The following is a 15291-nucleotide window of genomic DNA, read 5'->3' on the forward strand; positions in this document are numbered from 1 at the left end:
CAGAGCACATTCGGGGACAGTACAATGCACAGTAGGGCCGGCAGACAACCCTACGACAAGTGAAGGAAAAGGGCAAATACACAAATATTACACACATGCTTGTGTTAACACTGTTATATATCAAAAGAGAAAACTCTTCGTCAGAGACGCACACTAAAATTGCCTATGGATTAAAAGAATAATTAACAAAAGTCAGCCAGGGCGAGGATATTTGGGAGAGACTAAGATGGCAGACCTTTAGCCAGAGTAATGTCTTGTGGGGTAAATGAAAGCCTGAACAGCAAGGCTTAAGCCTTGTGGAAACTGGGGAAAAGGTGTAGATAAGGGGCCTCTGCAGAAAAAAAGGTTGACACTGGCTCAATAAAATGAAAATAAACGTTCAAATTTATGTTTTCCGAGTCCTTCATTTTTAAGGAGTCTTTATTTCTCTAATTTGGTGCAGATGGCTTAAAATTTAACAAAACTGAAAATACTTTTATATGAATGTATCCACGTTTCTGGTGTGTGCCTCATATCTGCTTTAATAAAACACGCTGTCATTAACATATAACACCTTGTGAAAGTCTGATTGGCTGGCAGAGTAAGAGCAGAGGTTCAGAAGGCTTCATCCCATCCCAGCTTTTCAGGAAACCCACTAGTTATGTAACATAGTTTCATTTAGATCATTTGTAAATTTATCTTACGTGGAAAGTTTGAAAATATGGCCTGGACTTTGCCATGTTGGTCTAACAAGCCATTGATCAGTACTGACCACTCCTCACTTCTAAGCTGGTGCGGCTGTCTGTGGGCATTTGAAGGAAAAAGAAGTCAGTATGGTGTGTCTCTAGCATTTAAATAGGATTTCTGCTCCCTCTAGTTCTCTGACTCTCTCTGTGCCCATGAAGCAGCCTGCTAGGTACCTGAGGAGACAACGAGGCAATGCTCGCCGCGCTTCTCCAAAGAGGCCCCGAAGAAGGCACAGTATACCTGGGCGAGGGTGTCTCGTAGTTCAGGACTGCCTGCTAGGAGTCGACTTAGTGGAGTTTCCTTGCTCTGCACAACTGTCAGGTCAAACCAGGGGAATGCTCTGAGGAAAGAAGACAAGAAGAGTCACTCAAATTGCAAAGCAAGAGAGGGTACATAATTAAACGTACTGCGTGAAGCAATTAATATGAATTGCTAAACACTTATAATAGGCACTGAAGGAGATGCCGAGCTTTTAGGGTATAACACTGACTGTCGTTCTGGATGTCAGTTTTACCCAACCGGTTGGTAAAGTCTGCTCCGCCGTCCTGTGCATATCGAAGGGATTTGACATCAGAGGGGTGCAGCATCTTCAGATGATTCACACTTGTGCAATCAGAGTTGATATAGCATTATAGACTTTCCAAAGGCATGTGCTCACTACAAACACTTTAAATGTTAAGTGCTAAAGGCTTCCGAAATAACAATTAACAAAACAATATGAATACATACTACTGGCAAGTATCTCCTCCATATCTATTGTGGGCATTTGTCTAAATTTACTGCACATACTAGCACTGTGGTCAGAGTGTTACAAAGGTGTCTCAGAACGCTGAAAAGCAAATCAACACAGCTTGAACAACCCTTGCAGTGCAGGTTTTCTTCATTCCGATCCTTGGCAGGCTTGGAGTATTTTCATTGGTATTATTTATTTATTTATTTATTTTGAAAAAAGGTTACAGGGACGTTATAGTTAGGCTCAGATTTTACTCATACACAACCAGTGAAATTCAGCAGTTATAGTTACCTGACCTAACTATAACCTATGTCCCCATAATGCACTGCTTATGACCTTGCATATTACATCACTCATGACATGTTCAGTGACATCTCAAATGACATCACTGATACATCACCACAGAACCACTCATACTTCCACCAACAAACCTGCACAACCACTCTTACACCTACTCACACACCCATTCACTGATCCATGGAGCCACTCACAACCCCACTCACTCACCCATACAGCCACTCCCTTCCCATACACCTACTCAGAAAGCCATTCACTCACTCATACAGTCATGCACTCACCCATACGGGTACCTCATTTTTCTTGTGGATAAAGAGATTTTTTGGTCCTGATGAGAACTCCTAAGTAACGCGAGTTCGAAACGCGTAGACAGTTTACAAGCCTAAATACAGAAAGTCACTTAAAATTGGAATCTAAAATATGTTTTTGTTGTTGAAAACATGAATTATGCAATGGCTTTGTTGTGATTATTGTCTATTCCAACGCTCATTTAATATTTCTTATTCTTTGTTGTTTGTAATGGTATGAGAGATGTATGTCTGAAAGTCTGAATGATGAATTTTTGAAATGTAATGTTGTAAATAGTAATTGTGGTGATTTGTTTTTTTGTTGTGTACATAAGGTCTTAACAAATATAACATTGAAAAAATGAAAAATACTAAATAGAAAAGTTTAGAATATAAAATGATGAAGTCAATAAAATAAAAGTAAATAAGAAACACATAAACATTGCGTTTGATTCGGATGTTTTGAGATAAGTCTTTAGGCTAACATAGTAGCGCCATTTGCACTTCTTTTGTTTATTTCATACTTTTGTCATAAGTAAGACTGTCTGTTGACCTTCAAGACTTAAATGCCGACAATTATTCTCACGTACTGTTGACTTTCAAGACCTAAATGTCGACAATATTCTGCAATGGACCACACATTTTTTCACAGTACCTCCTTCATTAAGTGTATGATACTTTGATGGACACTTTATCTATGGCCAAGTGGAAGTTTCACTGATTGATGATACTTATATAGCTATGGACTTTGAACATAATAACAGCATGGCAGACACAAGTGAGTGTGATTGTTCTGACCCTGTATACATAGCCACCAGCAGTGTCTCTAATTTAGTATTAAAAAAACATTTAATCAAAATTAATTGCACATATTTGGTGTTGATTTTTACAGTGTATGTTTATTTATATTTATACTTATGTATCCTCTCTTGAGGATGATCAATTGAGTTGAATGGGTTAGATACATATGGTACCAACATTCCTGTATGTATTCATTTTCTTTCCTAAATTATTCCTTTGGGAACTACTTTAATGCTTACAGTTTCATGCCCAGTCTCCTGGGATATTATTGGTTACCAGTGGCAGCTCCCCCATTGGGGCATGAGGGTGTGGCCCCACTGCTTTCTCGCAGCGCGAGAAGGTAGAAACATAAATGGTAATAACTACCATTTATGTTTCTGCCTTCTCGCACAGCGAGAAAGCAGAAGTGCCTGGTTGGGGGTGGGTGGTCCTGCTCGAGGGCAGGGGGTAGTGGCTTGCCCACTGTTGTTCATACTGACTGTTTGGGTGGCCTCTGCGAATAAAATACCAACCCAACTTGGAAGTCAGTACATTTTCGAATGGCTTGTAATGAAATTATGGTGTCAAACCATTGATACATCTGGTACCTAATAACAATTTGAAAGGGACGCCTACAACACACCGCTTCTAACCCGCATGTTTACAGTCACAGATCCATTCTCCTGGACAGAGCACACAGAGGTTCGCAGAGTAACCTGGAAACTCCGCCAAATGCCTTTGAATCCTAGCAGGTGTGGGGCGAGGAAACCATATTCAGCTAAAGCTAGGTAGCTAAAGCACAGATTTTGCAGCATGATTCGCTGCGTTTACTAGTAAAATGTGTAGTACAGCCACTCTTGTCCACAAGATGGCAGGAACGCCTCAAGATTGCTCTGACGGGTAGGATTCTATCTACAGAGGCTACACCATGGTTATTATAATGTATACAAGTTGAGTGCATCCCTGAAAAGGCACAAGCCAGGGTTATATTATATTAAATTATCACCCGCCCCATCTTTGCTGCTCCCCGAAGCACTGCAAAACCAGTCTAAACAAAGTGAAAAAATACATCATAAAAATAAGGATTCTCCGGCGCGGACACCTCAAAGAGTGAGCCACCGGTGGGGAAGGCATCACTTAAGAACAGACGAAGACCAGCCTGCCGCACTTAGGAACTCCGGTGTTCGAGCTTGCATAGTACTTCAAAGACGGTAAAAGCTACTTGCTGAGGCCACTCGCTCCTGCAGGAAGATGCTTCGGACTCTCGGAGTAAGAAGAGGTAGCATAAATGTTACTACTAGCGTACAAATTAAGTTCCTATTTCTCAGCCTCCCTGGCCTGCATACTGCTGGGAGGGACAGCCAAAGCTGACTCGGCTTCTGCAGTGACACCACCTGTCGTCTACCTGTCTGTAGTGTGAGCACTGACGTGGCCCGCTTCCATACTGCAGAAGGAGAAAGGGGTATCCAGGGCTCGAGTCGGGGTACCGCTAAAATGCATGATTAATTTGCCTCAGGAAACTCTTTCAATTCTGGGGCGAGATCAGAACGCTGCTCACGCGCTGGCTTCTCTGATGCAATCGCATCTAAGGGGTGAGCGAGGGGAGCCAATGAGTCTGATGGTGCAAGCCACTTTTCGTGACTTCACTTCCTGTAGTGACGTCACTTCCGGTGACACCACCTAACTTGGAGCGTCCCCCCACTTCTTTTTTTAGGACTTGTGCCCTGTGGATATCACTGCAGACACTGAAGAAGGGAAGAGAGGTGAGGCACCCAGAAGGGGGCTTGCCACAACTCTTCCCAGGCTCGCATTTGCTGTACTTCCCCACAGCAACGACAATTGGAGTCAAAAACAGCCATTTGACAAAGCAGTCGCTGGAAAGACTGCCTTCCAAACTTAACAGACACTCCTGTGCTGCTGCTCGCATGTCAAGAAAGAATAAGCAGTAGTGGCTGCTAATACTGTGAAGTGGTGAGGCGTGGGAGGGGGAACACAAAAAAAGACAGAATAAAAAATAAGTAATAAAGCACTTACCTGCTCTGATGGCCGCCACCTTCCTCCCAATCCTCGCCTTTTTCCAGGAACTGCTCAGGGCCGGGCTGGGAACCAAAACCGGCCCTGGCAAAGTGCTCGGCCGCCCCCCCTCGGGGAGGTTGGGGGTGCGACCGAGCTCTTTGCCGGGGCCGGTTTTCGGCCGATTTTGTTACAGGGACGATTTAGCAGCCATGCTGCATAAACGGCCCTGTAACAAAAACGGCCCCCAGAGGCCCAAAACCGGCCCCCACCATTGCGGCGCACCGAGGGATTGCCCGGTGCCCGCAACGGCCAGTCCGGCCCTGGAACTGCCACACACTGTACAGGCTACCAGCGCTGCTCAGCAGGATGTGAGCAGTGCTGGAATTGTTCTGAGCACCTCGGTTCAGCGCTCAGACATTGACTGGGAGCCTGTGCTGGATCTCCACAGCTAGGTGGAGAAAGGGTTAGTGTGCATGACAGTTTGGCCACCCCTCTGATAAACTCCGCTCTCCTGGCGGGTGGTGTAACTTTGCCGAACTCCACACTCCAAGCAGAGTGTGGAGTTGCAAAACTCAGTGCACTTAACCGGTGGAGCGGAGTTTGCCGCCCACCCCTGTAGTGTAGTTCCTATTATCCCAATAGGCTCTGCGCATTGGAATAATACCTTCAATAGTATAGGCCTAGACCAGACGTTAACTAGGTCTTCTATTGTCGATATTAGACTTAAAGTTTTGGGTTTGCCAGCTAGCTCAGAGTTCACTAGAAACTTTCTCGAATAGGCAAGGAGGAGTTGAACCTCCCTGGATAGACAAGAAGGGATTTAGTTTCTGACAACCATAGAACATGACAACTTTGCTCTCCCCTAATCAAGAGTGTATCTCTAGAGTCGTGTGAAAACAAAAGACAACTTATTTTACTCAGTCAGTACGTGCATTCTTAGTCTCACCAGATTGTAGAGAAAAGGAAGAGACGGGCGTGTTCAATAAAAGATGGTATTTATTGATCAGTCTCTTTTCTCATACAAGAGAAATGGATCGATATTATCGCAATACTTATGGTTAAGTAAAGTGCATACAATACAAGCAGAAGTATAAAATAATACTGTAAAAACATTTATATGGTTTCTAAGCCATAAGGTGGTTTAAAATTGATAAAATAGATACATACACATATATATTTGACTAATCGTACTCAACTGGTGTTTCTACCTACGCCTACCCCAGTGTACCTGACCTAAGCCTAATACGTGGGCGGGAATAGAAAGTAGCAGTTTAAGTTAAGTTTGTTTTGCCAAGTGACTGACTCAAGAAGTCTCTGCAAGGGGTTATTCAGTTCTGTACCTGGAATCTAGGATGAATGAGGGATGGTATCTCTCGTCTCTGGTCTCGATATTCCAGGCTGCCTGCGAGGGCTACCCGGATGCGCCGGAGCTGGATTTCTCGGCAGGAGAAAGCAGCGTCTCGTTCTCAGCGCGTCAGGAAGGCGGGGCTGCGCCAGCGGGGTCTGCTCTGCTCTGGGCTTCGGCAAGTCTGGCTGCTCCGATCTCGTCACCACCGCGTGTGTTTGCTTAAGGCAATATCGGTAATATTTATACCTGTAAGGTGCCGAGATTGACGTAAGGATGGACATAGATACGTCAATAAGGATGTCATACGAGCTGGTCGTTAGCACATTCTTTTGCTGAAGTTCTCGGTGAAATCAAAACAATGGCCGCAGGGTTTTTCCCAGGTTGTCATAGGTTTGATTTGTTTGAGAACTCCGTATGCCTTATCAGGGGCTGGAGGAATATTGCTTGTCTAATTAGATGGCAAGCGTTATGACCTAATCAGATAACACGTTCCTGTGCCGTGGTGTGGCTTCATCAGATAACGGTTTCTGCATCATGGGATGGCTGCTAGTTAACTTGTTAACCAGAACAGGGTCAGGAATAGGGGGATCGATACAGAACCTATAAGAATACATCACACCCACTCCACGCTAACTATGGCCATGTTTACGAATCTAGGCATAGTAAAACATACTGTAGAGTATCGTGTATACCTTACCACCCCAAAATACATATAATGCATTTCGAATTATGTAATATACGGAAAAAAAATATTCACATGTACTATATGCACTCAAGCTGTAGAATAATGCTAAATTAATTACGCATATGTATACATTATTATTAATCGAATATGAGAATTACACATGAAAATGGCTCTTAATACAGAAGAAAAAGTTCGAGACCATTTCACAGAATAGAAATAATTATGAATATACTAGCGGGCAGCTAATGTCTATAAAGTTTCTAAAAAATAGAAATTTTAGTTCTCTAAGAATAGTTCTTACTTTAAGCAGATGATAAGTGTCCCGAAAAAGTCATAAAAATATTTTTGGGGCTGCTGAAAAAATTGCTGTCCGTGAACTGGAGGGGAAATTGTTCATGTAATTTTATCATTAAAGTTGAAGGCCAAATTCAGGGTGTTGGGAACGCCGTGTGCTAGCTTGCTCAAAAGTCTCTATTTCTGCTCTGGTGAGAACATCATATCATTTAGACTGTCGAAAAAGCTGTCAACAGCTTCCTGGGAGAGTTCCACTAACTCGGAAAAAGGTGTAACCATGCATTCGTGTGCATGATTGTCTCCACTGACGTTTTGATTAGTATTGCTGACAGAAGGTCGTACCTGATCGATGCTGCTTTCATCTTGAACTTCACTACCCCTTAATCGTAGCGGTGAAGTCTCCACGAATGCCATCATCAGGATTGGCAGCCGTTGAGGGCAGCACAAAGCATGAGCCGTTATCGGACCCAACAATGTTTCTGCATCCATAGGCGCATCCGATTGTAGCGTCAGACAGGTGTCCAACACGCATTCTTCTCCGCACAGCAAGCACCTTAATACAGGTAAAACACATCGATGCCACATTGGTCGAAATGAAAGAAACCAAGTCATGTTCAGGTCTCTAAGCCGGGATAGTCCCAGGATTTTTGATATCCGGTCCCGGTATCCAATGGCTCGGATTGTTTCTTCCCTTGTCGCAGGTGTTTTGTCTGTGACACGGTTTGCCATAACGAAATATAAGGACTAAGAATTGAATTCCTGCAATTAGTCCCAAAATGAGGGGAAGTCCGCCAAAAATCGAATGGACGAAATCTGATAAAATACCCAGTATGGCTTTGAATGGTGTTAATGCCATTGAAAATACTGTCTTAAATACTTTTGAGACTCCACTGGTATCAGAAATATTTAAGATTTCATTCAGGATTTCTGCGAAATGTATGGGGGAATTAGTTGATAACAATGAGTGAATCTCTGCAGTCGTCCTTGCGACTAGGAGATCATACGTTTCTTTTGATGACGTGAGCCTGGTTGGCGTCTGAAGAAGCACTGTTTTCATTCTGCTTAAAGTGTCTATTCGAATAGAAGTAATTTTCAAGTTGGGCCATGCCCTTGCCTCCCTGTCTGGAAAGGAGCTGGGGAACAATAAGCGTCCACAGCACTTGACCTTCGCAGTCGTAGTTACGAGATAAGGAGTCCCGGGCATAAGACTACAGCATCTGCGGTCCACAATTAGAATTTAACTCCCATTATAGAGTCTTTGAAAAAATGGTTCTATCTCTGTTGCAGGTGTGCCTAGCTGGTGACATGAAAGGTTATTTGAGTTCCCTTCACAGGCTCCATGCAAACTAATTCCATTACACAGAAGTGTACCGCTTAGTGACATCGCACAATTATTGCCACTAAGAAACACTTTCTGTCCTTTATTACTGACACATGCATGTGAATAGGGCAAATTCCATGTAGACTTAATGTACCCTTTTCCCAATTTTTCGTACATGCCAGCCTGTATATATTTTTGGCAGTATTGAAACCTGAAGGTTGATATTGGAATATTAATTATCCCATGTATTATCCATTCACTGACAGGTCGTTCTGACATTGTCACTGGTAATCTCTCGAGTTTCTCAATGCTCAGGATTGTATAATCAGCACCCTTCTGTGCCATACTGATTTGTTTATCAGTAAGGTTAAAGATATTGAATAGTGACGTTGTGTTGATTAAACGCCAAGGCACATAGCCTGAACGCAGATTTTGTAACGTCCAGCCAAGCTGTACAATAGAACGCAATTGAGACTGACCGTGTTGTAACAACAGTAAGTCTTGCGATAATATGTCGATTGCTGAAGACACAATGCTGTCCAAAGAAAAAATTCTGGAGGACAGAGTCATTAACCCATTGTCCACTACAGAAAGTGATTTTTCCAAATTAATACGGTCAATTTCCCGTATACTTTCTGCTGTCTCAGTTTGAGTTACCTTCCAGGCCTCGTTGTAAGCTGCGTATACAGAGGCTGCTATGAAGCGTTTTTGACGCTGTTTGCGCGGTCCCATAATGAAATCACGCAAGTCAGCACCATCAGTAAGTAAAGTTAGGTGTTGCTTAATTTCTGTCAGTGTGGAAGTTTGTAGCCATTGAAGGCATAATTTGCCCACACTGTAGGTGGTTATTATCCCTGGGTGTTGTCTTTGGGAATATCTAGGGTCTGGCCTGGTCAATGTGAACCCCTGTGTTTTGTTCAGGAATCTATCTTGACAGTTATTAGTATCTGTGGGCCAGATCAACCATTGTTTCCAATCAGGATGTGTTCTGTTTTGGTTTAATACATAGTTTACGTCTATCCCTTCATCTGTAGAGCTATTGCTGTCCATTGTTGGCTTTGGAATAGACGGTTTATTTAAGTCTTTGATTTTGGCTAAGCCAAGACAGGTGGTTTGTTGAACAGTGTCATTTAAAAATATAATTTGTTCTGGGATCATGCAGGCTCTAAACAATGATTCTATACCTTGTACTTGCCATTCTTTTGTACCCCAAACACTTTTTACTTCAACATTTTTGTCCCAATAATCAAAACCAAAAGTATTCATTTGTTAAAAAAATGAGTCTGAATATATCATTTTCGTGTTTGTTAGCATGATCTTTGTCCCTGTCTTATTTGACAATTTGAAATAAAATGTTTCAGCATTACTTGTGTTGAACCCTGAAAAGTATGAATATTTGTCGTAAAAGGTTCTTGAGCTTCCTTTTGGAGGTGTTGCACAATGTTCCCATTGATTATAATTTAAAACATTTCTAGGTTGTACCGATTTATGTAAAAAATGGTTACCATAGTGGTTGTAACAGTACATACTATCATAATTTGTCGACCCCTGCAAATAATCATGTTTGGTAAATTTAGCAGACATCACTAAGTCAGACATCATATCATTTATGTTTTCAAAGTCCCAATCATCAGCAAATGAGCTTGGTTTTACAAAGTCACTTAACGAGATCTTGATTTGGTGTGGATATTTCAGGATTTCAACCGGACCATAAATTTCGTAGTCAGTATTGTCCCATGCTACCCCACCTGGTATAGGATTGGCTGTGAAGTTGACTGAAGAAAGTTCTCTTTTCTCGACGTGTGAAGATGTGTGTGGCTTGAGGATCAAGTTGATTTTCTGACTTGCTGTGTCCATTTTAGCATATTTTCCCTCAATGAAGCGTCCCAAAGTTAGTACCATGATGAGCCAAAGTATGAGGATAAATGCACCAAAGCCCACCCAAAATTCAATCCATGGAGAAATCAGATAGGTTTCTTTCAGGTGTTTCAAAAGTTCCTTAGCTTTATTTTTAAATGTTTTTGTTGATGGCTGTGTCTTTGATTCACTTAGGTCTTCAGAGGAATCATCGAAGTTTATGAAGTAGCCGGATGCAGTTCTGTCAATTGTTCCAATTGCTTCAGGATTACTGTTTCTTGCAGCTTCAGCATATTCATTTGTTACTTCATTGTAGGTTGGTGTGTCTCTACTAAATGTTTTTATTTGGGTTTTTAGAGGTCTGAGTTCCAATGCATTGTTGCATAGTCCTTGTTGTTGTTCTGTAGGCGTTTCGAATGTGATTAGCCTCTTAGTTTGGACCTCTGTATTTGTAGCAAACCTTGGTGTTCTGCTACTTATCGGGAGTCCACTTGGCCTACTGTTTGTTATCGGCCACATGATTTTGGTTTTACCAGGTCGATGGATACAACTCGGTTCTCCTTTTTACCAGCAAGCGGCGGTAGTACAACTGATCTTGTCCCGTTGATAGACAAGACAGGAACTGCTTTTCTGTAAGAAGGCCCAAATTCCTTCTTTACCGCGATCTTTTCTCTGACTAGATCCCCGACTTTTGGAATCCAGACAGGTCTTGCTGGGACAGGTGGTGGTTCTTCAGTGGTTGTTGGCTGCTGTTTCAATTTTATGTTGCTCAGGTCTTTTCTTGTTTTGTTTAAGTCCTGCAAAATAGCCAAACGATCTTTGATATCAAAGCATTTTTCCTTCACCACTGAAGTCTGACTGTCAAGATCTAAGACTAACATCCTAGTTCCAAACAATAATTCGTACGGACTGAATCCCTTCAGAGAATTTCTTGGCAGGTTGTTTAGACTACGTTGGACACTTATTAGATGTTTAACCCACCCAGCTCCCGAACCTAATATCCCTTCCGTTATAGATAGCTTCATGCCTTGGTTTTTTCTTTACACCATCCCGTATCCCTCAGGAAGGAAGTGAGAAGAATCCCGCTGTGCTATGCTCATTTAGCCATGTTTCCCCACAGGCTTGAGGGCTACAGTGAAAACATTGGTCAAACGTAGCATGCTCCTAGCGTATATGCCATTTAGACTCGCAAATCTTTGTATAACAGTCCAGACGTCAGCCGAGTGCTGGGGATCTACATTATAAGTGGAAACTAGCCTGTATATGTTAATCGGACGCTTTGCTTTTTACTGTTGATTCTTTCTGGAGTGAAACGCCACGGTAGTATACCGTTTCTCTCGCCACTGCGATCTCTGTTGCAGTCCGGGCATTTTTTTACAAAAATGTGATGCTGCAGGCTCCTGCCTGGCCACCAGTACACTGATTGTAATTCTTCCAGAGAATCTTTTAGTTTGAGGTGTCTGAGACCCTCGCCCATATGTGCGTCTGCTATTAACAACGTTCTCCTGTCCTTGTTTGGAATTACTCTATCCCCCACTCCAGGGATTCGAGCAAAAGGGACGGAGTTTGCATCGATTATGTATGTATAATTGAGTGGATAGTTTATCGGTAGCGCTGAGCAGTCGCCTTTTGATGACGTTTTCACCGCCAGCACTGTTTCACCGTCAATGTATTTCACTGTACGCTTTTTTCTAGCTACGGAAGCCGATTTAGTTGCTACCGCTGTGGCTGTCTCAGCCAATGAATTCCCTGCAACGTGAACGCCATCACGTTGATGACTCAGTGTATGTATCACGTGAGTCTTTGGTAGTTCTTTTTGTAACAGAACTATTTGTTCCCAAAGCAGTTTTTGCTTTATTGTTGCACCTGTGTCATCTTTGTAACCATTTTGAATCCATGTCTGCAAATCGTTGTTATATGATTTGACGCAGTAATATGAATCGGACACTATAAGTGTCGGGAATTCGCGATCTGCATTATCTAGCGCCATTTTCAATGCTATTATTTCAGTCTGTTGTTCTGAATTAGTTTCTACTGAGTGTGTTTTTGTTAATAGAGGTCTTAGTTTACCTCCGCGCCACACTTCTTTTGTAATCTCACATGTGGGGTTGTATGCTTGTTCTCCCCAAACGGAGGGTTGAGAATGTCCGTCTGTATAGATTACACAAGCGTAATGTCGTAAGGGCAGAATGTCGATTGGCAGAGGGAGTTCTTTCATATTCTAGATTTTTCAATTCTTTTAATTCTGGATCAAAGTAGTATTTTACTTTGTCCGTTGTAATTGAATTCACCCATTGTATCCATTCCGGATTCAACGCTGTTGTTGGTAAATTACACAGTGTTGTTAATGCCTCAAAGGCTGATTCTGCTGTTCTGACTGTGATACGTCTACCGTCAGCTTTATCTTTTTCTCTAGCTATTGCGGTTTGAACTGCATGAACAATGTTTTCTTTAATGCTGAATTTCTTTTCAGCTTCTGTGTACAAGTGTGATTTGAATGCAATTGGTACCTTTTCTCCCTCGTTAGAGGTCAGGTATGTGAATCCGCATCTTCCTGGGATGACTCGAATCACAAGATTGCGTGTGTTATCACGTGTTTCTAATTTTGTTTTAATTAACATGTCTGTTTGTAAGGATCTCAGAATTTCTGTGTGTATTTGAGTCCAATTGTTTTTTTTTAAATCTGGTTTTATTAGATCATAAAGGGGTTTGACCCTTTCTGCGTAATTTGCAATGTATGTTCTTCCGAAATTTAGGAAGCCTAGAATTGACTGTAGGTTTTTTAATGTTCTAGGTGCTTGGAGTACGGCACATTTCTCTAGGAAATTGTCAGCCAGGCTTTTGCCTTCACTTGATAATTCATATCCTAAGAACAGGACTGTTAGATGGGCAATTCTAGATTTTTTAAAGTTGAATTTGTAACCCTCAGCTGCGAACCCAAGTATTATGGTGTTCACTCTCTTCAAGTGAGTATCCAAGTCATCATCTGTTAGGTATATGTCGTCGACATAAGATAATGCCTCTTCATCATATGTTTGTAATAATTCTGTTACTCTCGCTGAGAATAATCCTGGGCTGTTCTTGAACCCTTGGGGTAACCGACAGAATTGTTTTTGAGCGCCATTTATTGAGAACGCGGACAAATATCTGCTCTCTGGTACTATATTTTGACAGAAGAATCCATTAGAGATGTCTAATGTTGTTTTGTATTTTTTGCGCACTATGTTATTCATTAGCGCTGCACTATGCGAGTTTTGCACTGCAAAAGTTTTGCAACATGAGTTAAGGTGTCTGTAATCCAAAACTAGACGATATGAATTGTCTGGTTTGGAGACAGGAAACAAAGGGTTGTTCATTTGTGAGGTGCAAGTTTCAATCAACCCCTGGTATTCTAATTGGTCTAGGATTTCTTTTACCTGTTTTTTAGCTTCTTGCTTAATTGGGTACTGTCTTTGTGCAGTAGGTTGTGTTTTTAACTGGATTTTGTGAGGAGGAGAATCCTCATCCCATCCTACGTGATTTTTATATAAAGCAGGAGCTTGAGCTACTGCCCACTTTCTAGCAAGTGTGTATTTTTTATGAATTGGGATATGATTTGAGAAGGCAGGCATAATTATTTCTTCGCCATGAGGGCAGTCCTTGACAAACTCTGGTGGCCAGTCTTTTTCAGCTAGAAGGATGTCATAGCCCTTGGAGAGATTATCCCAAAATAGTCCCCTTATTTTTCTAGTCTTATCCCCCTCTATACGTAATGTTATTTCATATATTTTGTGAGGTTTGCTAACTCTGGTGTCTGCAGTTTCCACTTGAAGGTATTCATTCGTGTCCACTGTCTCCAGATGATTCATAAGGACTTTGCGAGCTATGCTCACTTCTGCTGCGCTGTCTAGCATTGTCTGAGCCCACTCTCCGTTTTTCAGCTGTGTCCTCAGTATTCTCGGCATTGTTGAATACTTTAATACTGGCTACCTTCTTTTTTGGAAATTGTAATTTCTTATTTGGATGAGCAGGTTCCTTGTCTTTGGACTTGACGTGCCCTTCCCTGGGTTCCGATCGTCCTCTTCTTTCCGATTTCTGCGAGGAAGTCTGAAAAGATTGAGAGGGACGTGTATCAAAATCTTGATATCTATCCGGTTTCTTTATATTATCCCTATTTCTAAGGTTGTATTTTTTCCCAGAGGGCTCACTTTGGGGAGACTTGGGTCCTTGGTCCGGAGATCTTTCTCTCCGCCGAGGAGACCTTCCTCTGGACTGGAATCTCTTTTCTTTTGGATTGGATTGTTTGTTTCCATCCCAGTTCTTCTTTTGGCTGTTTAGATTATTTTTAATAAATATTTTTTCAGGACTTTCAATCAGTTGGGGTTTTACTGGTATTCCACCTAAACTATCTCTACCCAGTTCCTCATAGGATTTTTCTATAATTCTGGCAATTTCAGCTGGTTGGTCTGCTATATCTGTTTCTTTTAACCTTTGGCGGATCGCCACGTTTGCTGCTTCTCCCTTTATATTGGCTAGTAATATAGCCGAGACCTGCTTGAAGTCTTTCAGTAATTTCATACCAAGAGTTAAAGCGGGTTCTGGACCGTATTCATCTTGAATTTGTTTTAGCACATCTGGTATTACCGAGATGGATGGAACACCATGCGTTTTTGTGTAGATGGAAGCAAAGACTGTACCCCAAGTGTCACAGTCCTCCACGTGTGGTGCGATTCCCATTGGAAGACAGATAGTCAGAATCCTGTGTTTATCCACAGGAGTGGTGTCTGGAAACACCGCCTCTATTTGGGTGATTTTTTGTGCTAACCAGAATGGTATTTGTTCCCTTTTAGCTGGTACCTTACCTAGGCAGGACTGTATGTTCTGTGGTGTAATTTTATTTGTGTTCCCCTGATGAGGGGTCAGCTGTGGAATTTTAATTGCTGGTTGGATTGTTAAAGTCCGCATTAC

At 42.0% G+C, this 15291-nt stretch overlaps 1 protein-coding gene across 1 annotated transcript in view; it reads right to left on the minus strand.

Annotated features, from left to right (window-relative positions):
• Window positions 1–285: 285 nt before the first annotated feature.
• The window catches only part of NOXRED1 (NADP dependent oxidoreductase domain containing 1), a 282269-nt gene continuing 267263 nt past the window's right edge, over window positions 286–15291 (minus strand). The window contains exon 9 of the mRNA XM_078659966.1: window positions 286–1066. Within this exon, the coding sequence (XP_078516092.1) occupies window positions 892–1066 (175 nt within the window). The 3' untranslated portion in view covers window positions 286–891. The remainder of the gene's footprint in view (window positions 1067–15291) is intronic.

Source organism: Lissotriton helveticus, chromosome 9 (genome assembly GCF_964261635.1).
Source record: "Lissotriton helveticus chromosome 9, aLisHel1.1, whole genome shotgun sequence".
Taxonomy (NCBI): domain Eukaryota; kingdom Metazoa; phylum Chordata; class Amphibia; order Caudata; family Salamandridae; genus Lissotriton; species Lissotriton helveticus.